This window comes from Mustela erminea, chromosome 7 (genome assembly GCF_009829155.1).
Source record: "Mustela erminea isolate mMusErm1 chromosome 7, mMusErm1.Pri, whole genome shotgun sequence".
In the NCBI taxonomy this organism is placed as follows: Eukaryota; Metazoa; Chordata; class Mammalia; order Carnivora; family Mustelidae; genus Mustela; species Mustela erminea.
The window spans coordinates 31194361-31215352 of NC_045620.1; the positions used below are offsets into that span (position 1 = coordinate 31194361).

A 20992-nucleotide genomic window follows, 5' to 3' on the forward strand; every position below is an offset into this window, starting at 1 on the left:
TCCCTCTGTCCCTCCCCCTGCTTATGCTCTCTTGCTCTCTCTCAATAAATAAAATCTTTTAAAACAAACAACAAAAAAACCATTGTAATCTCAAACAAAGACGCTAATGATTCTATAGTTTTCATCACAATCCTAATCAAGAATCTAAAAACAAATGCTCAAAGATACTTTACCTTCACTTAGAATCATATTCAGAAGAATGCATTTTTAACCTACTTAACCTTTATAAGCTTTTAATGGAACAGACTACCCAGGCCCACATTTCTCTACTTTGCTACCTTTGGACCAACAGTCCCAAGTTTTCAAAAAAAGAGAGGGTCACTTACATGACTAGCAGCATTTCTTAAAGAAGCAATAGTATTTTCTTGAACTTTAGCAAGCCTGAAAGAGAAGAAATATATAGATATACAGTTATAACCGACTATAGAAAGGATAAAGAAAACAAATGTAATAAAGAAGCCAACTGAAGACCCTGGAGGGCTGAGTCACTAAGCGCCTGACTTAGGTTCAGGTCAGGATCTCAGTGTTCTGGGATGGAGCCCTGCTGACATCAGGCTCTGTGCTTGGAGTCGGAGGGATAAGTCTGTTTGTCCCTCCCTGTGCTCTTGCTGTCTCTCTCTAATAAATAAGTAAAATCTTAAAAAAAATAAAAATAAAAATAAAGAAGCCAACTATGTCTCTAACAATGGAACCAGTTCAAAATTCTCTATTCTGAAGCTACTTCTGCCATCCCCAAATTAAGACTGTGACCATCACTTGGTGATGCATTTATTCCATAAAAACAAGCTCTAATGACTACAAGTACGTATAAGCCAAATATAAACATATCCCACAGCCACACATACCTCCCCCAGTAAGGTGGCCAGTCAAGGAAAACCACCTTTTGCAGTTGCATAAAGTAGAACACAAAGACTTGCTCCTTGCAATGGTGCCTCAGAGGATTTAATCCTGGCAGACCGGGAGAACGGGAAAGGCTGAGACCCGGCAGGACAGCAGTATGGAAATGATACCAAGAAGTACGGGTGAGGAAACTGAGACCCAGAAAGGGGAGCACGCGAAAAGTTGGGACCACAACACACACACTGAGGTTCAGGTTGCTTCCTGCATCAAGCTTTTCCTCCTGGCTTTCTGTTTTAATGTCCCTCTTTGCATCAGTTTAGTAGATTTTAGACAGACTGTCCAGAGTCTTATGAGAGAGTTTCTACTTAATTTGAATCACATTAAATCCCAGGTAATAAAGGATCCCTGACCTTCAGTGGGCCAACCCAACGGAGCCTTATCATGCACAAGCTACCAAGCACCAGATGCTGCTCAAATATTCAACCTACTGAGCAGTTGTTGTCGAATTCCCTGCACCTCGGTGTCCAACGTCCAATGGTGTTCTCGGCTTCCAATACTTGGAAAATGAAGATTTCATGTCACAACTGTATCCTGGTAATGGCTTAATAATTATATAGTCAACTTCCATAGAAAAAAGGGGGAGAAATAAAGATAAAGCCGATTAAAAAGGCCACAATGAGCATCTAAATAGTATTAATATTTAAGTACTTGAACCAACTTTATCAATCTCTATCAAACAGAAAACAAGTAACACACCAAAACCGATTCAAAGCAAAGCTTCCAGAAAATTTCACAGATGCCCCTTATTGCTACTATAGTAGATAATATTCTAAAAACAAATAATTTAACACCGTTCCCAAAAGCTCAATTTGAAATTAACTAACCAAAATTCAAATCTAATCTTTGCTCATTTATAAAGGGCCCCTCTGTTTCTCCCAGCTTACCTCTCACTTTGCCTATTGTTTTTCTGGAATTTCTGCTCATTATGGGAAGAGTGAGAATTCCAGCGCTCTTCCCACTCTCAGCAATGGTAGATGATAAGAGGCATGCTGTCCCTACATGTCCAGGAAGGGCATCACCCTGAACTACATGTTCACTGAGATCTTCCTGAAATAAAAAATGAGGTTTAAAATAATCCATATTCTTACACTTCAGTATTTCCCATTTGAAAGTCAAAAAACTCCCTTAAAATTAATCCAAAATCTATTGAAGAAGATCAGTAATAAATAGGAATCAAATTTATATTCAGGTAATTTAGATAGAGTATTTATAAAATAAATGATACATTTTCTTTTAGTATATAATATTTGAAAATTTTATATAGTACTTCATTAGTCATAACTCTGGTGATTGGCACTTCTGATTCTCTAACATGTATCAGATGAATTTCAAACACTGACAAAGTTTCTAAGTATCTTTATATTCAAACACTAACAAACACCTGTAGTGAGCCGTTAATGTGTATTATATTCTCTAAAAATGCTTTCCAACAGAGGACATAAAGGGATAGTTAACTCTCCAGGAAACTGAATACTCATTTGGACATTACACTGGGTATTTTATCAGCCCAGTCTACAAATAAAATAGTATTTCCAAAATTGCTAAACAAATGAAAAGCAAGTTAGGACATTTAAGAGTATTAAAAGGTACATCCTTAAGAAATAAGGAGATGTTCAACGAAAACCTCACATTTTAACAATAAAGTCCCACAGATCTCCTTACTTAGGTAAGATCAAATTATAGGTTTTTTAAAAAATAAAAGTTCCTTATTATAGTTTTCTGAAAGGAAACACTTAAAATTTCATACAATGCAAAGCAGCCAAAAAGCCAGTAGCAAAGGCGATGCATAAAGGCATCATCAAATTAAATAATTCAAAGAGTATAATAATTTTAATTGACAAGTGTAACATATGTTACTTGTGGGGTTAAATCCATTCTGTCTTCTGCTATTTTCACAAAACTGTGGTTGGGTGCCCTCATCTAAAGGAAATGGGAGTGGAAGTACCAAAGATCAAGAATCTAAGGAAAGCAATAACCACTAGCTGGGCACAATCAAGCAAGGACCTTCATTACCAAGGACCCAGCAAAACTTGTGAAGACGAGAGCACTTGTACAGCCACCAAGTCAGAGGGCTCTAGTGTTAGGAGTCATGAGTAATTCTGGAAGGCTAGCAGCAGATTCTGAACAACCTGGCACAATTTTCACAGCAACTCTTTTTTGCTACATATTTACAATATCAAGTGAAGTTGCAAAAATGAGTCCACTGTTAAGAATTCTTATAATAAAATGCCTCAATAAGCTACACACTTTAGTCATGAGGAGGCCTCAATCATACTGAGTCCTGGGTTGCCTATCAAGAGTTACACAGTCTGCTCATCCCTCTGTTTATCCTTGGAGGCTCCTTTGTATATTATTCATTTATACTTAGAATAGGCATAAGGGCGCCTGGTTGGCTCAGTCAGCAGAGCACACAACTCTTGATCTCAGGATTGTGAGTTCAAGCCCCATGTTGGTTTAAAAAAAAAGAACAGGCATAAACATTAAGACATCTGGTCTTGATGTAAAACATCAATTCAACCGAGACTTTTTTTTATAGTACTTGAGTCTATCAACTCCAAGTTTTTTAAGCTTGCTAAAATGTATAGAAAAATAAACATCTAAAAGGATGCATGAATCATGGATTTACACTCAGACTAAAATAAAAATCAAAACATTTAAAAATAAGCCCATGCCTGCATTCTTTCTCAACTCTCTCCATGAAATAATTACTCACCTCAAAAAAATCAAATATTAGCTCCAGGTTATCTGGTTCCATTGTCTGTATGCTGTACTCTGTCCAACGATCGGGCTGCAAGCCATACCCACACTCTGGCTGGGAATGCCTGCACTTGAACTCATTGTCGCTTATTAAGGATATCTCGAGGCTGTTGGACATTTTGTGAAGAACGGTGGGAGACACCCTATCATCATCATCTTCTTCCAGGCCCTCTAATGTCAGCTTTACCCTACACCGTTGGAAAAAATAATGAAATGTAAAAAAAAAAAAAAAAATGGAAAAGGAAAACTCATACAAATGTTACCTGAACACCAACTTTAAAAGTGCACCCTGAATATGCTAATCCTTCAAGTAACAAAAATATGGTATTATATGAGACTACACGTATTACTGGTTAAGGCGTTAGTTATGTTTTATAAGATATTGATGTCTTTATCTACATGTATTTCTGCAAAGAATTAAAACAAGATAAATGCTCATTGTATCTAAGGTTATCAGTAATTCTTTTTCTATAGAGGCATTTACTATTATCTCATTCATATATGGCTATCTCAATTTCTTTTGAAAAGTCTCACAAAAGAATATATGTATAAAAACAAGCATAATACTGAAACCATATTGTTAGTGTACATTACAAGACTAGAGTTGGAGGCCGTAAATTAAAAATTTTCTCCTTTCGGGTGCCTGGGTGGCTCAGTGGTTAAGCATCTGCCTTCAGCTCAGGTCTTCATCCCATCAAGCCCTGCACAGGGCTCTTTGCTCAGTGGGGAGCCTGCTTCTCCCTCTCCCACTCCCTTGCTTGTGTTCCCTCTCTCGTTGTAGTGTTCTGTGTCAAATAAAAAAATAAAATCTTTTAAAAATAGGGAGAGGGTGGTTGGGTTATGAACATTGGGGAGGGTATGTGCTATGGTGAGTGTTGTGAAATGTGTAAGTCTGACGATTCACAGACCTGTACCCCTGGGGCAAGTAACACATTATATGTTAATAAAAATAATTTTTAAAAAAATATTTTTAAAGAAATTTCCCCTTTCTTCTACCTTACCACAGTGTGTCCAGGTATTCTGTGAAAAGTACATTATTTTTAAAAAATAGTACACTAAATGTTTATTTGTATGCATGCACATTTTTTACATGTGTGTATGTACTTCCATATAACTACTTTTTAAATGAAACAAACAGGGCACCTGGGTGGCTCAGTCAGTTAAGCATCTGCCTTCAGTTCAGGTCATCATCTCAGGGTCCTGGCTTTGAGCCCCACATGGGGCTCCCTGCCCCTCCACCCCACTTGAGCAGTCTCTCTCTTACTCTCTCAAAAAATAAAAAAAATTTAAAAATTACATAAAGAATAGTTCTGGATAACTGATTCTATTAGTGAACCTCAAGGAACATTCTCCACCAGGATATATGAAGAGAGACCACATTTGGACAGTAATAAATAAGCAAGAAAGGTACAAAGATAAAAATAACTATTCTGAAAACAGCAATGTTACCAGAAAAATTTTGTAAATTTTATTTTACAAAAAAATAAATAAATTCAAGTTTAAAGGAATTTATGAAAAAATTTCAGTCATTTATATTAAATGTTTTCTTCAAACAGCTCTATAATGGTTATAATTTCTTTCCACTTACAGAGAGAGTAAACTGAATGAGAAGCTTGTTTAAAACTTAGTGGTAATGAAAAAAATTTTTTTAAAAACTTGCTGATAATGAGAAAGAACAGCATGTCTAGCATTTTATTTAAAATGCATAAGCTGTTGCTAAGTTTTTAAAGTCCTGATATTCTTGCAGACCAATTTATCTCCTACCCCATAAAGGTTTAGTTTATCATTAAATACTAGTTTGGGAGGAAAAGGTGGTCAGAACACAAATTTCTAGTTATACACAAATTTTAATAAAGTTTACCACCTTTTTTTTTTTTAAAGTAATTTCTCCATCCAACATGGGGCTCATATTCACGACCCTGAGATCAAAAGTCACATACTCTTCAGACTGAGCCAGCCAGGTACTCCATACACAATTATTTCAACAGCAATCAGTTATTTAATTTGTAGAGCCCACCGAAGTTTGGTTATAAAAAAATATTCCAATTTAAGCCTGATTAACACAATAATATATACTAACACTCAAAATAACTTCTATATAAACAAGAATGGTATAGGACTCAGTATGCATTTGCAATCAGAAATCTGCAAGCAGAACCCCAACCATTAATTTCTAAACTTAAGTCAAGGAAAGAAAAAAATCCTCGTAAGCCCAACCAACCATCTGGTTTATCTTCTACAGTTATTTCAAGGTCTTACTCTCTCTCTCTTTTTTTTTTTTTTTTAAAGATTTTATTTATCTATTTGACATAGCGAGAGAGCACAAGCAGTAGAAACGGCAGAGGGAGAGGGAGAAGCAGGCTCCCCACTGAGCAGGGAGCCAGATGACCCTGGGATCACACCCTAAGCTAAAGACAGATGCCCAGCCATCTGAGCCACCCAGGTACCCCTCAAGGTTTTATTCTTATTTTAAGAAGACCCTTTATAGTTGTAACACGATTTATTTCCTTTCCCATGTAAATAAAAGATTCAATTATGTAAACACTCCACCCCAAGCACAGAGCCAAATCTCACCACCAAGTGAGATCAATACAGGAGCCAAACGCAAGAGGCTTTACTGACTGAGCCACCCAGTCTGCCCCTCCGCCCTAGGTGGGGGGTCAGGGTGGGTCTCATGTGGGTGCATTGGAGCTCTCCTGCAAAAAAAAACCCCTAAATAAATAAAGTTTAAAAGAAAAAAGGATTCAATTATGTATGAAAAAGGCCTAGAAGCACTATGAACAAAGGTAAGATACACCCAAAACCTTTCACTTCTCAGAATAGTTAATGCAAAGGACTTCGAAATGCTACCCACTCTGTTCCTTTTTAATTTTATGACTGGAATAAGTACTACAGTATTTAAGCAGTTATTACAAAACATTTATGGGTTATTACCTACAGTATTTTTTAAGTCTTATTATAAAGACACTAAGTACTGTATTATTCATTACTTCAGTTGCTGAAAATGGCCCTTCAACCCAACCCTGACATTTTGTCAGAAAAGGATGCATTACATACCAAAACTTACAACTCTCAGTCCCTAAGTTATAAAAACTCAAATGATAGGGCTGCCTGGGTCCCTGAGAAGCCAGCTCACTTAAAGGTATATATAATGGACATTACAGAAAAATCAAGTTACCCACTATGTAGCTATTTACACATAGCTTGAAATCTACTCCTAATACAGAATTAGGAAGAAACTAATCTGGAACTGCCATGATCACTGTTAACTTTCTTCATGAAAAAATTTCATTTTCAAGCCACAGGAACACTTCAGATCACTGTAGGATATTCCCAATAGTCATTTTTCTCTGTTTATATAATTATCCCCTCATTTAGCACAAATTCATTTCTGTCATATCAATTTTAAGACAAAATATCGCTACACTAAGAAATTTTAAATGGGGGCACCTAGGTGGCTCAGTTGGTTAAATGCCCAACTCCTAGTTTCAGCTAAGGTCATGATCTCAGGATCATGGGATCTCTGCACAGTCAGCTTGCCCCTTTCCCTCTGCTCCCCCAGCTCACATTCATGGTTTCTTTCTCTAATAAATACACAAAATCCTTAAAAAAAAAAAATTCTGAATGCTAGAAACCACAAAGGTATATACATTTGGAAATCACTTACCTAGACAGAAAAATTTTCTGCTTTCAAATTTAGCAATTAATATTAACAATCTGAGTCAGGGAAGCAGTTCACTCTCACAAGACCCTTCAATAAGAAAATGTAACCTTATCTATATGTGTGCTATGTTCTTAGTATATACACTTAAAGGCTAAAAACAAATAGGTCAGAAATCTACAGCATTAGTAAAAATGAACAGGGTAAGTAACAAATTCACATGGTCATACCTAAATCTAGATTTTTTTAATTTTTTCTTTGTTATTGAGACAGGAGGTTTTTCAGAATAATGCAAACGTAATCGTATTTCAGTCTGACATGTCAGCCATCCAGAATCCAGAGTCTCAACACCATCTGGCAGAGTAAGTATGAAGAACAGTAATTATTATACACACTTTTTCAAACAATCTGGTAAGTACAACACACCTTTGACAATTCTAGTTCATGTTCACATTTGCATACACTCAGTTTATATATCACTGGAACTTCTCTCCAAAGCAAACACACATGTAGTTTTAAATTTGTTCCTCAAAAACTTTTATATGAAGTCAGGGGAAAAAAGTTAAATGTTAACAATTAGCCATATTTAACCACTTAAGTAAATTAAAATTTCTTACTGAATCCATTATCGAGGTAACAGCATCTATTTCTGAGAAAATACCACATTCCTCACTGGTTCTAACCTAATAGTGTTTCACTGAGGACCACTATCACACTTCCAAAGGGTCACATGAGCTACCCAGCTGGAACAAGTTCTACCACTAACGCTGGAGCTTGAGACAGAAGGTTGAAACCAAAACTGTGAGTCAATTCTGTATTCTTGCATTTAGAAATTCGGACATAAATAAATGGCAGGATTGTGATAACACTGTATTAGTATTATTTAACTTGAAGTTTCCTGTTAAAATAGGTCATAAAATTTTTATAAATACCAGAGAGCTGTCAGCCATTTTGGACCTAAGTTTTTTATCAATAAGACTTAAAAAAAAAAAAAAGAAGTTTTTCTCTTTAGGTATAACTTAGGTTCAATAATTACTAAATTTTAAAAGTAAAGAGAAACCACTATCCTCTCTTAATTTTAAACTGTTCTCAGAAATGGACAAATTTGGAAAGACAGTCTTCCATCCTGACAGCTAACTTAAGCTGAGTTTAAGAGAACAACTACAAAAGAGCAAAGAAATACCTGCATTTGTAACTCTGCAGAGATATTAACATACAGTAGAGGGACATGTCCTGCCTTATAGTTAGGGACATGAGAAAGCTACTTCTCCATCCAGCAAGCTCTCTAAAACATGTAGCATAAATATCTTTTGTAAATAAAGAGAACAAGACTCTAAAATACTAAAACTAAAGCTATGCAAGTATTTTAGACTACCTTACAATGTAATATAAGTCATCCCAAATAAAATTAAGGAAAAGAAGTAAAATTTCTATCCAAACACTGCCAAAGCATGTGTACATTTCTCAAGTGTATAAACATAGGCGCCTAGTATCAGCAATTTATCTCTGGTTCACGGCCAGTGCAAGTACACCTTCTGCTCACCCCCTCTGTATCTTTGACCAGTTTAGGATCTAAAACAAAAATGCAGTTTAGCATCATAACACTATTCTACTGTGAGAACCCCAGTCACCAAAGACAACTTGAACCTTAGTGAAGCACAAAAATATATGAATGCATGAAATTTTCAACATATTCAGAAGTAAAAGGATCATCTACTCCGCCATAAATTAATTTTTAAAGTCTCAGGAGAATTACTGGAACATTTTGTTTAATCTGGATTTTACTGTAAGTGCATATACACACAAACTGCACAAACCTCACTTAAGAGTCTAGAATGCTTGGAAACATTAATACCAAACACAGGGGTTAAAAGGGGATGATATATTAACAGTTAAGTATAATACTCTTAAATTAAGCATAGTAATTCATACATCTAAGTCACCAGTCAAAAACCAAAAGGATAAAATTTTAAAGCTTAAGAATTATACTGGAAACTATTATTTAACACAATGTGGTTGTTTCTTGGATCTAGCCTCTATTTTCAGTATCGTACTGTAACATTTCCCTGTGCTGTTTCTAATGAAAAGAAAGGTAACATCTCAGTGGTATCAGTAAAGACTGTCAAAATTCAGTCTCACTTACTGTGGATTCCAAATTGTCCATCGTCAATAATAATTTCAGTTTCTAGAATTGAAGGAAAATAAAAAAAACACCTAGTTAAAATTCATGATTTATACAGAATGCACAACTGAGAAATTACCCACCTTAAGGATTTTTAAAATATGAAATCTAAAATTTAAAAGCAGCCCAAAATGAATAAGCATATTTATTGTAGCCCTCAATAAAGAATTCCCTTTTAAGGAGGTACTCAAACAGAAAAAGTTCTTACAAACTTGGTGATGATTTGTGGTGTTACAAGGAAGGGAAAGAAAACTCCTCAGAGAGGCCCTCTAGAGGCACTGGGACAAACCTCTACACCCACCAATTTATATGACAGGCTGCTGGACAACAGTATCTCCTGGGTGATTTTTTAAACCAAAGGTCTTGGCACAATTAAAATGCTTATTCTTATGTAGTGCATATTCTGAACTTATCTAAAATGTAACTCTCCTCGAATCCCAACTATTCTCTAGAGCCAGCTACAAGCTTCAAAAACAGCACAAACTTACCTGCATATACAGAGCTGTGAGGAACTACCAAAAGAATAAGTGCTAGCACATTCCTTTCTAACAGAAATTTCAGCTAAATAAGAAAAGCTGGTAAGCCCCACCCTCTTCAGTAAAACACTAATGATCTTCCCTGCTACTTCCTTTCCCAGTTTAACTTTAAACGTTAAGTTTGAAATATTTGTCAAAACAGGTGTGAGAGTTCCCAATAAAAATTCTTGGTAGATTTCACGCAGCTCTTAAGTTTAGAGATTATGCTTTGCAAAAGTATAAAATTAATTTTTAAAAGATCAGAAACAAACATCCCATTTCTTATAATAAGGAAATATATTTAACTGCAAGATGCTTCCAAATGCAATTATTTTTTAAATGTTTAATACCTAATAATTTCCAACCTCAGTATGGGACTATTATAATTCTATAGTATGCTGTTCATGAAAACTTTAAATATACGATCAAAAATGTATTAAAACATAAAAGAAAATCCAATAAAGAGGATGGAATGAAGTATCTGTTTAAACAAGACATGTCCTTGCCACAGGGTAAAGCAGGATCTCTCACTACTTTCTAATCTAAGATAGCTACTAGCAAGCCATTATTATCTTTAAATTCTAATTTTCTCTAGAAAATAAAAGATACAGTTCTCAGCATGAGTGAATCTACAGATGAATCCAAGTGGCTAATTTATGCATATGATACGAACTTCAAATTTTAATCTCAGTAACGAAAAGGAAATTCAAAAATACTTGTATGAAGAGAATTGCCATTTTTTTGGCACAAAAAAACGGAATGATGTTTTAGGGGGGAAAAAAACAAGAACAAAATAAAATCAACTGAGTATCAATTTTAACATAGCCAGCAGGTATTTAAGTAAATCAGGAGGAAAATATGTCTGCTACAACCAAGAAATCTGAATGCATTCATACAAGTTTATTCAAGTATTTACTAGTTTAAAAAAACAACAACACAGAATAAATAGGATAACTTATTCTATTGCTCCTACTATTCAAAGTTAAAAATTTAAGAATTTTTGTTTTGGATTAACTCTTTCCTCAAATGTTCTCTAAGCTCTCTGAGCAAGTAATCAAATAAAGCCATGGATGCTCAGTCAAGAAGAATGTTATTTTGCAAACTTTGTTAAATATTCCAAATGAAAATAAATATTCCACAATAAATTAATCAAATCCCCCCAAATAAAAATAACCTGGCAAGCATTTCTAACAAAGTTTATAAAGAAAGGCAATTAAGAACTGTTTAGTTTTAAAAGATCCATGATATGCTAAGTGAAATTTGCAGTACTGACAATGCATTGACCTTAAACTTTAGAATAAAAATTTATTAAATCCCACTAAGCCATTGTGCAGCATATTAGTAACTTTATGCATATGCCTCAAACAGATGCAGTTAATGCCCATACCTAAAGGGGTTATTGATCGTGGTTGTAGATGAGTCTCCCACTTGTGAACTATGACTTGGCATGGACCACCGATAGTCTGCAATTTAAAAGTTAAACGTCTGCAATAATTTCTTATATCTTATTTTCTACCCATGACTCCATTAGATGTTTGTGGCCTAAGTCTTATACTAAATATGAAACCAAAAGATTCATCTTGTTATTTATCAATATTATATGCCAAAAATCAGGATGTACCAGGTCACAAAACATGAGTGCTGGAAGAAAAGGACGGTGAGGCAGTAAACAAGAAAAAGGAGATGAAACTGGCACATAAAACCATCTTAAATCCTTTCTTAAATCTGCCTACAGTACTCCTAATTAGTTGGTAAACTCCCATAAATTAAAGTTAACACCAAATATACTTTATGCCTGGTTGTCAGTGGTCAATGAGGTATTACTGAATAAAGTTATCTCAAGTAACTCTCCAAGTGTTTGGGAAAAGCCTATACTCTGTGATAGTAGGAATAGTAGGCACAAGTACTAGATCAGTGATCACACGGAACTAGAGGGCATAACAAGGTTCTTTATTATAGTAAGTAAATAACAGGAAGAACATCAGATTTCTTGTATTACAGTAACCATTGTTTCTAAAGAGTACAGGAAAACCCTAAAAGAAAATACATGTGCATGAGTAAATTCGAAGAATAAGTCTGACAAAAAGGGAACTACCATCTAGTTTTTCTCTTTATGCCCTACAGTTCAAAAACTCATACAGAGTGAAAACTAATACTGTCTTCTGTTATCAAATTCTCTTACTAAAAGGGAAAATAGAGCTTTATGCGTTAACATCTACAGCGATTTAAAAAAAAAATGAACTGTCGACTAAGATTCTCTATGTATACCTAAAGGATTGAACTACTAACTAAATGCTTCCTAATTTTAATTATTTAAAAAAATCAACTGAACTTGTGTGCCAAAATAAAACTATTAAATACATAATTTAGAAGCAAAATTTCAAACTGTAAAATTACAAGGTATTTTATATTTCTCTTCACATCTTCAGAAGACATTTAATAAAATACAAAGAAGCAAAAAGAAAACACAAAAGTCATTCATTATCATACCACTTAGGGATAATCCCTACTGATATTTTCATACATAAATCTTCAACCCCTTTCCTAGGCATATATTATATACTCTTAAAAAGCACAGAACATATAAGCTCTCTATACACTGTGTATGCCTTTAGATGGTATTAAATACTCTTCTATATCATTTTATAGCTTTCAGTATAAATAATAATGTGCTAAATGATAATCAAGTATGAGACAAATTAAGCACATTAAGTAATTAAATGCAAGAGATATTCTACTTAAAAATAACCAGAGTTTGAAATTCTTTTTAAAACTTGCAAACTTCTGAACTTTGAAAACTAATATAGCATTTGCTATTCATTCAAATCATAAAGCGAATAGGATAATTATCAAATCCTCATTTTCTTGCTGAATAAGTCCTTGTTTTAAGGGTTCAATTTATAAGTTGGTAAACTGGGCAGATGTTTTTAAAATTTTTTTACTGTGAAACTGCTCATCTTAAATACAGTGAATTTCATTTCCTTTACACTAAAACAAGGAGATAGTTTTATTCCTATATCTGTTAGATGTTTTTTATCACGACTTTCCTGTCACATTTTTTTGTATTTCTTAAACATCAAACTTTCTGATCCTCAAAAGATACAATATATACGTTAAAAAAGGAACAATGTTTCTTAGCAATAGACAGTATCCAGAAAGATCTAACCTATAATCTTCCCCCATTCCTCTCATGTCCCCTGCACATCCTCCTTCCCAAAAAAATAATCCTCTTTGCTACAAAGATGGTATAGCTAGCTCTACATTCTTACAGAAGTTACTAAACAAAGGTGACTTTAAAAGGTGCCAGGAACATAGTATTAAATACCAGCAACGATAAGAAGTGGACAGAAGAAAGGAGAGTTTATTTTTGTTTTTGTATCAATTCAGTGTCAGGGGATCTTTACAAACTGTTGACTACAATATCTACATCTAATGTCAGAATAGCCCTGTGGTTAAAATATTCGGCAGGAAATATATTTTAATAGTATTTTAATAACTCTACCCTCATCTGTTTTAGTAGCAAACCCACTCACAGCATAAAACCACCTAGGCTTGAACTGAATGGGGCATTCGAGGAGCAATCCAAAGAGCTGATTCAACAGATGACTTCTAACTGGGTATATAAGCGTTCACACTACAAATCATGTTTATTGGTACAACAAAGTGTTAAAATAAAAAAAAAATTAACCAAGTTTTAAAATACAGTTATCTTTCAAAATGGTACTACTTTGTCAAACTTTAGAAGGTAATCTTAAATTTTAGCTTACTGAACTTCTTAAAAAATATTTAAGCCCTGAGCACTGGGAAATTTAAAATCTCAGTAATGACTCCAAAACCTGCAATCCTTTTTAACAAGCTAAATGTAATAAACTCATTCTTCAAGATCTTAGAAAAAAGAACAGTTTCATTCCATAAAAGGCTGCCACAATTTTAAGCACTTTGGAGTCAAGTGCAAGGTGGATCTTTGAAGAAAAAAGTAACATCATCAGTCTAAGACATTATTCCATTAATAGTATTGATAGAGTTGTTTCACAATTTAACATATATTAAATCAGTTGATTGCTAAAATGTATGTTAAATTGTGAAACAACTCTATCAATACTATTAAGCATATTAAAAAAAAATACAAAATAATCTATTTCTGCAAAGAAAGAAAAGTATAATGACTGCTTTCGCAAGCAGTGATCAACATCACTGAGCTAGCTATATCAAACCCTGAGAGACAACATGTAGACCGAGGTTTTTGGTCTGTTTTGTTTTGAACAAAACATGTAGCAAAATCATCAACTAGTCAAGTTGTATCACTGCTTTCAAATATGAAAAATAAAACTCCTAAAATTTTACTGTTGTCTTTCCACATTTTGAAAAAGGGGGGGGGGGGCATGTAAAAGGGGCTCTGAGGAATTTGCATCTATGATGGTAAGGCCAGACCAACACTCATTTAAAAATAACGATTTTGAATAAGACTAATAAGAAAAATAGTCACTTATGGGTAACTAAAGTGGGAGGTGAAGAAAGCTAGGCAGACAGATATCTGTGAGATGGTTCAAGTTTGAGGTTAACAGCTGAGGGTATTTAGCATCCAGAAGAATTTCATTAAGAAAACCACTCAGCAAAATAAGATACCTGGGCTATTCTATAAATAAACAATGATCTGCCTATCACAGATGACTGATTCTTTTGTTAAAGGATTCAAACAAAAATCAAGGGAGATTAAGAACAAAATAAGGGTTTATAACAAATCTAATTATGAGTGAATGTGAACACCTATAAAAATTAGAAACAGAAGTTACTAAAAAATAAAGAGCTATTTCCACTGAAATGAAGGGAAAATCAAAGACAACATTATTATAAATTGGCTAACATTTCATCAGGTTACATCACTAATTCTGCCCACAAGTATAGAAGGATGGACATGGACTAAAAAAAAAATGTTTTAATTGATGTTCACACTGAAAAATTATCTCTGGTGAAGATGTGAAACTAAGGGACCATCTGCAGCTCCCACCTGTGTTTTCATTCCAAGATTACCTACAACCTTTGTTTGCTATGTTCAAGATAGTATTTGATTTGTCACCTGTAAAATTATTTTAAAATCAACATATTAACACCTCATTCTAATTCTACAGAGTGGAAGACAACAGTTAGTTATAAAAAGTTAAGTAAAGGGACTCTTATAAGCTAAAAAGAATATGCCAGAAAGAGCAAAAAATGAGAAAATACAAATGGTAAAATTTTATTTATTTGCAATAAAATTTTCACAATGGAAGGGACCTAAGAAATCCATGGTCCAAGCCCTTCATTTTATAGGTAAAAAAACTGAAATATGAACGTCAATTGACAAGACCTAAGATTTTTAGCTTAAGCTCTACAAATGCGTGGGTAGACTACCTCAGCAAAATTAATCTTATTACTCATTTCAGGCTTTTCACTGTTTCATAATTACTTTGCTTTCCTATCATTCTTTATATTTATAAAATATATATTCCAATAATTTCATTTTACAATTTAAGATTCTTTGCACATTAGTTTTATCATTTGACAATGCACAACCGAGACAAAGTTTCATAATTATTTCTATTTAAAATTAAGTGTCATTTAAAGAGCGCCACCAACTTTTAAAAGAAAAGAAGTGTCACTTTAAGCTGGCATGTGGAAAAAAAAAACCTCTAGCTATATGCATGGGATTTTATGTAGCTATTTACTCTAGTCCATGAAAAACATACTTACCATGGCAGCCCCTGCATCACACGGTACATGTGTACACGATACAGAGCACCTACTTAAAGAAACACACTCACCAACACATACTGTAAACTTTTGCAAGTATTACAAGGGGAAAAACTTGTTTTTTACTGTAAGCAGACTTCTTGCCAATTTTTTCAGAAGGCAGTCTGGACTGATTTGCTGCTTTTGGTTACACTTTAATGAAGAGGGAAAATACTGTAGGTTGGCTTAATTTATCTATGTTGACAATAGTCTTACTTTAGAAAACTATGCCCAAAGGATTCATTATGATTTGTCTTGTCCAAATGCCCCTTTAAGTAAAATTTAGTTGACTTCACGTATTACAAATTTCACATACCAGGATCCTCAAATTAACTTTCAATGTCATGAGTGCTATGACCTATTTATCACTGCACAACTGTTCAATTTAAACTGAAAAACTCTGCCACAATGCACAACCCTTAAGCCAAATAAATGATATTAAGTCATTAAAATGAGACTATTGTCAAGATAAGCCAACACAACGATCAACCATAATGTAATTTTAATTACTGAGTATTTACAATATATTGTTGGAATAAGAAACGTAATAGGTGCAAAAGACAGCTGAAGTGGCTTTGTCAGTTTTTTCTTTTCTATAATGGTGGCTAAGAGAATGAGGTAACAGTGGCTGCTTGCATTTTTCACATGTAACAAGTATTCAATGATCCCAAAGGGAAATAAAAATTTTAAAACGGTTTAATCGTTTTGCTTCCTAGATGCCTGCCTAAACCCCTGCTCACATGCAGCCTAAGTGTACTCAAAGATAAAAATCTGAAGGAAAAGAATCCTTTCAGGAAATAAGCATCTTTAAAATAAGAGGGAAAGAATCAACTTTTTTCTTTTCCAAATATGAAAACAATCCCAAAATAATAAATCATCGTGAGCAAGCAGATTAGATTTAACAGATACTCCAAAGGCCTTCAGAAAAGATCCTACTCTATCAACACCATGGTTGAAAAAAAATCTAAGAGGAATTACTTCAGTTCTGATAGGAGTTAAACAAACTCAGCCACTAAGAGATGGCTTTTATGAAATAATTTTTTAAAAATAATTACTCACTTAAAGCTGGCTATATACTCCTTCAAATGTATTTATACCACATAAGAATTAAAAAATGAAACAAAAAGAAAACTCTTTTAACTGGTTACTTTACAAAAGTTAGAGAAAAAAGCACAGCTACTGAGAACACTCGTTTATCATTAAAACCAATCTCATAACAAGAATACTGCAGAATATACTTACTATTAGTCTTTTAAAAATTCCACTGCAGACATCGTCTGCCTCTGAAATGGCTACTTGCTTGCTTTTTAGCACTAAAATATCATTAATCTAGAGTTCGGTTTCCCTTATTTGATCAAAACAAACTCGCATTACTTTCAATGTTTCCAAACTTAAATTAGTTGCTTTTGAAAGAAGTAAGTTTGTTAAAGAAACTGGAAACGAGATAAAGAAAACATACCTTTGGTTCTAGAAAGCACCCTTTGAAGTAGCGATACTGAACTGATACTCCTCTAGTGAGTACAATGGTTGCTTTCCACAACATGCTGTGAGGAAAAGAGCAGAAGCATTAATATCAAAGTACAATGCATAGACTTCATAATGCATAAAACCCCTCCAGCAAGGTCTGTGACCAATACCACTTGTTTATTCCTACACAGAGTTATACTCCAGGGCGACCCTGCATCAGGCACTGGGAACACAGTGAAGAATAAAGCAGAAAGAGCCCTATCTTCAAGTAGATTGCTTTCTGGTGAAGGGAGACAAATAACCAAACATACACAGAAAGGGCTATTTGACCTTTCTGACGTGACAGCAAGTTTTGGAGGAGAGGCCTCAATGAGGAAGAACAGTCTGAGCGGAGTCCTATGTAATGAGAAGGAACCAGCCACACAAAGACAAGGAGAAGTATTTTAAACAGAAAAAGTAACACAAAGGTGGAAGTGAGAGTCAGAATCTTTTCTGACTTTCCACTTAGTTAGAGATGTTACAGGGCTGCTAAGAGGCTTTGGGGCTGAGGCAAGTGAGTTATATTCACGTTCCCAAGTGTCCCTTGTCCTGATTTCTTCCCCAGCTTCTGGCTAATTCCCCTGGCCAAACAATTGGGATCTATATCTTACTTGTTTCAACTCAATGTCTTGCTCTGAACTATGCTATGCTAACATAGTCTACTGCTATTCTAAAGCTTTGACTCAAGTGAAAGCAGTGACTACAACTCATGATTGTAACTGATTTTTATTACCTTCTAATCACACACCAGTGGTATCCAAAGTATAATCCAAGGATCATGAATATCACCCTGGGAGACTGTTAGAAATCCAAATTTTCAGGCCACACCTAGACTTACTATAGAAACTCTGGGGGGAGAGTCCAGCAATCCGTAATTTAACAAGCCTCCAGGTGACTCTGATGATGAACACTAAAGTTTGAGAGCCGCTGTCATAGACCATTACCCAAACATTAATTCAGCATGAATAGTTTAGTGAATAAACATCAGCTCCAAATGTTCTTCCATGATACCAGATGGCAAGCACTGTTTCCCACCTGGCTCTGCCAAGGCAGGCTTTAGGGCATTATTTTCACTCGGACTCAATCCTGGGTTCCCAACAAAATACCCACAACCACCTGTCACCCCTGGTCAACAATTAGATTAATCTAGTAGTAATAAAATACATATGCCCTGGTTCCACGCTGAGAAACTATGATTCCAGAGGTCTGGGTGGAGCCCGGTCATGTGGAGTTTGCACAGGATAGGTGAAGAGGGAAGACTGGCTGAGGGCCACTGCTATAAAGCAAGACCAGCAAATGCTCAGCACAGGCGCCCGTACTACTTTTCTCTGTTAAGCCTCAGAGTCCTTTTCAACACAGCATTCCAGGCACACTCTACCAACTCTAAGGTGAAATTATTTCCCATCTCTGCTACAAAAAATGGCAAATTTCTAGTACTATTTCATTCATAAATCGGTCAGCCAGATACTGTGAAGCCAACCTCAGATGTGACCAGCAGAATTAGCAGGAAGCTCTGAAAATGTATGTGATCCCTCTCTCATGCACTATTCCTCATTCCCCAGGGGTAGGATCTAGACATGTGTATTTGTTAAATCCCTCACAAGTGAGTCTAAGTGAGCCCCTGGTTAAAAGAGATGCAGAGAGCAAAGCAATGAGTTTTTTATTTTACCTTCCTAAGTAAATGCTGCAAAGTTAAAAATGAACCGGAACTGTTCAATGACATCAAAAATGAATATAATCTGATGAAATTCAAGAAAAGTCAGGAAAGAGGGGCAACAAGGCTTAGTGCACCTGCTTTATTTTGAATGCCCTCATATCCTCCCCCAAAATACCATAAAATCTACAAGAGCAAATAAAACCACAAGTGATCCACATTTTCTGCATTACTAGGAAACAATACCACGACTTTCAAATTATCTGTAAGTTGAAAAAAAAAAAATCCTAACAGAGCTCTTGTCACTATAAGCCTACAGGTATGGAGAAGCTTAAGAGACTCTGAAAAAGAGCTCTGTACAAAGGGCTTAGATGCACAAGACACTGAAATCCAAATAGACACAATTCTAAAACACAAGAACCGTGTCCAAGGCAAATGTTTTTTGTATCCTCTTGTATCATCTACTTCCTTTCTCCATGTGAAACACTGTTTATCTGCCATATGTCAATCAATTACATTTCAGTGCATGTCAGCAAGGTAAAGTGGCTGGTCCCTTCAAGTTATGTAGTTAAGTGTTATCTCATCTGTTCACATAACTTTGATCAGGCTAGCTGAAATGGACTTAAGACAGGTGACAGTGCAGCTCAAACGTTCACAGCAAGGTGTGTTTTACGAACAAGTTCAGAAAGGCATAAGGTTTTACTTCAGACAGCAGTGGCTGAACTGAAAATGAAGGGAAAAATAGCCACTTGAAGGGAATAAACATTTCATTCCTCTGTGATTCCAGTATTATCAACTTCACTTATAAAAACAGCTGCGAACTGGCTGAGAAAATATGTCCCAATCATGGCAAGGAGGAAAAGGATGTTCTATAGACTTTTTTTTTTTTTTTAAGATTTTATTTATATTGTGAGAGAGAGGGAAAGAGCACAAGCAGGGAGAGCAGCAGGCAGAGAGAGAAGCAGGCTCCCTGCTAAGTAGGGAGCCCAGTGAGGTACTTGAGCCAAAGGTGAATGCTTAACTGACTGAGTCACCCAGGTGTCCGTTTTCCTTTTCCTTGATTTGTGTTATGGTACTGTATTTGTTATTTTCTTTTGCTCTGTCATCAGTGTTCCTCAAGCTATCTGCTGCAAAGGACCAGTTTTTGTTTGCTTGTCTGTCCTGTAACCAACACGTCTGATCTATGTATCTAGCACAACAAGAGATGAGTCCACAGTGACATACGTGAATGCCCTAACGATCTCAAAGTGCTATAAACATTTCTAAATGCATGCTCTTAATTTATGTATTTTTCATATAATGCACTGATTATTAGAAAAAGTTTTTTTTTTTTTTTTTTTTTCCCTAGCACTGGACCACAGGCCACATTTTCAGTAGCCATGCTCTACATGGAAAACAAGTTGAGCTTAATAATATGTAATCTGGTGTTTCTCCCTAGGGGCACTGTATGTATTTGTATACTGTTTAAGATCTCCTCTCTCCTTACCTCCCACATATACATCTTGACCACCCATAATGCCCCAAATATCCCTAATATTCACTGATTTTGTCCTAACCCCTTTACAATGCAGATGAGGTAACCCAGGCCTAGAGAAATCAGATCTACCCAAGACTGCAGTTAACTGTGGAACTGAAACCTGCACCCAGGCCCTTCTTTCAACAGTGCAATGCACCAATACACCCACACTAACTTTAGCATTCTATTTAATGTCAGTTGCAAACTCATTTCAGTATATTAGCTAAAATACCTGTTTCACACTCTGCTCTAGAAAAATATTTTATAGGCTAAAGAAAAAATCAGATCTTTTATTAAGAATATGTATAGAGAGGGGCTCAGGCAGTTAAGCAACTGCTTTCGGCTCAGGTCATGATCCCTGGGATAGAGCACCACATTGGGCTCCCTGATAGGCAGGGACCCTGCTTCTCTCTCTCCCTATGCCCCTCCCCCTGCTTTCTCAAATAAATAAAATCTTAAAGAAAAAAAAAAATAGAATTTGTGCCGAAAGGCACCTGGGTGGCTCAGTTAGTAAAGTGTCTGCCTTCAGCTC

General features: G+C 35.2%; 1 protein-coding gene across 3 annotated transcripts in view; it reads right to left on the reverse strand.

Moving 5' to 3' along the window:
• Nucleotides 1-20992, reverse strand: part of GPCPD1 (glycerophosphocholine phosphodiesterase 1) — a 53183-nt gene that overhangs the window by 22934 nt on the left and 9257 nt on the right. For all 3 annotated transcript variants that reach the window (XM_032351361.1, XM_032351360.1, XM_032351362.1), the window contains exons 4-11: nucleotides 17244-17328; nucleotides 11403-11478; nucleotides 9462-9503; nucleotides 7549-7672; nucleotides 3614-3845; nucleotides 1785-1947; nucleotides 1329-1461; nucleotides 327-381 (exon numbers count right to left, since the gene is read on the reverse strand). In XM_032351361.1, the coding sequence (XP_032207252.1) occupies nucleotides 327-381; nucleotides 1329-1461; nucleotides 1785-1947; nucleotides 3614-3845; nucleotides 7549-7672; nucleotides 9462-9503; nucleotides 11403-11478; nucleotides 17244-17328 (910 nt within the window). The remainder of the gene's footprint in view (nucleotides 1-326; nucleotides 382-1328; nucleotides 1462-1784; nucleotides 1948-3613; nucleotides 3846-7548; nucleotides 7673-9461; nucleotides 9504-11402; nucleotides 11479-17243; nucleotides 17329-20992) is intronic.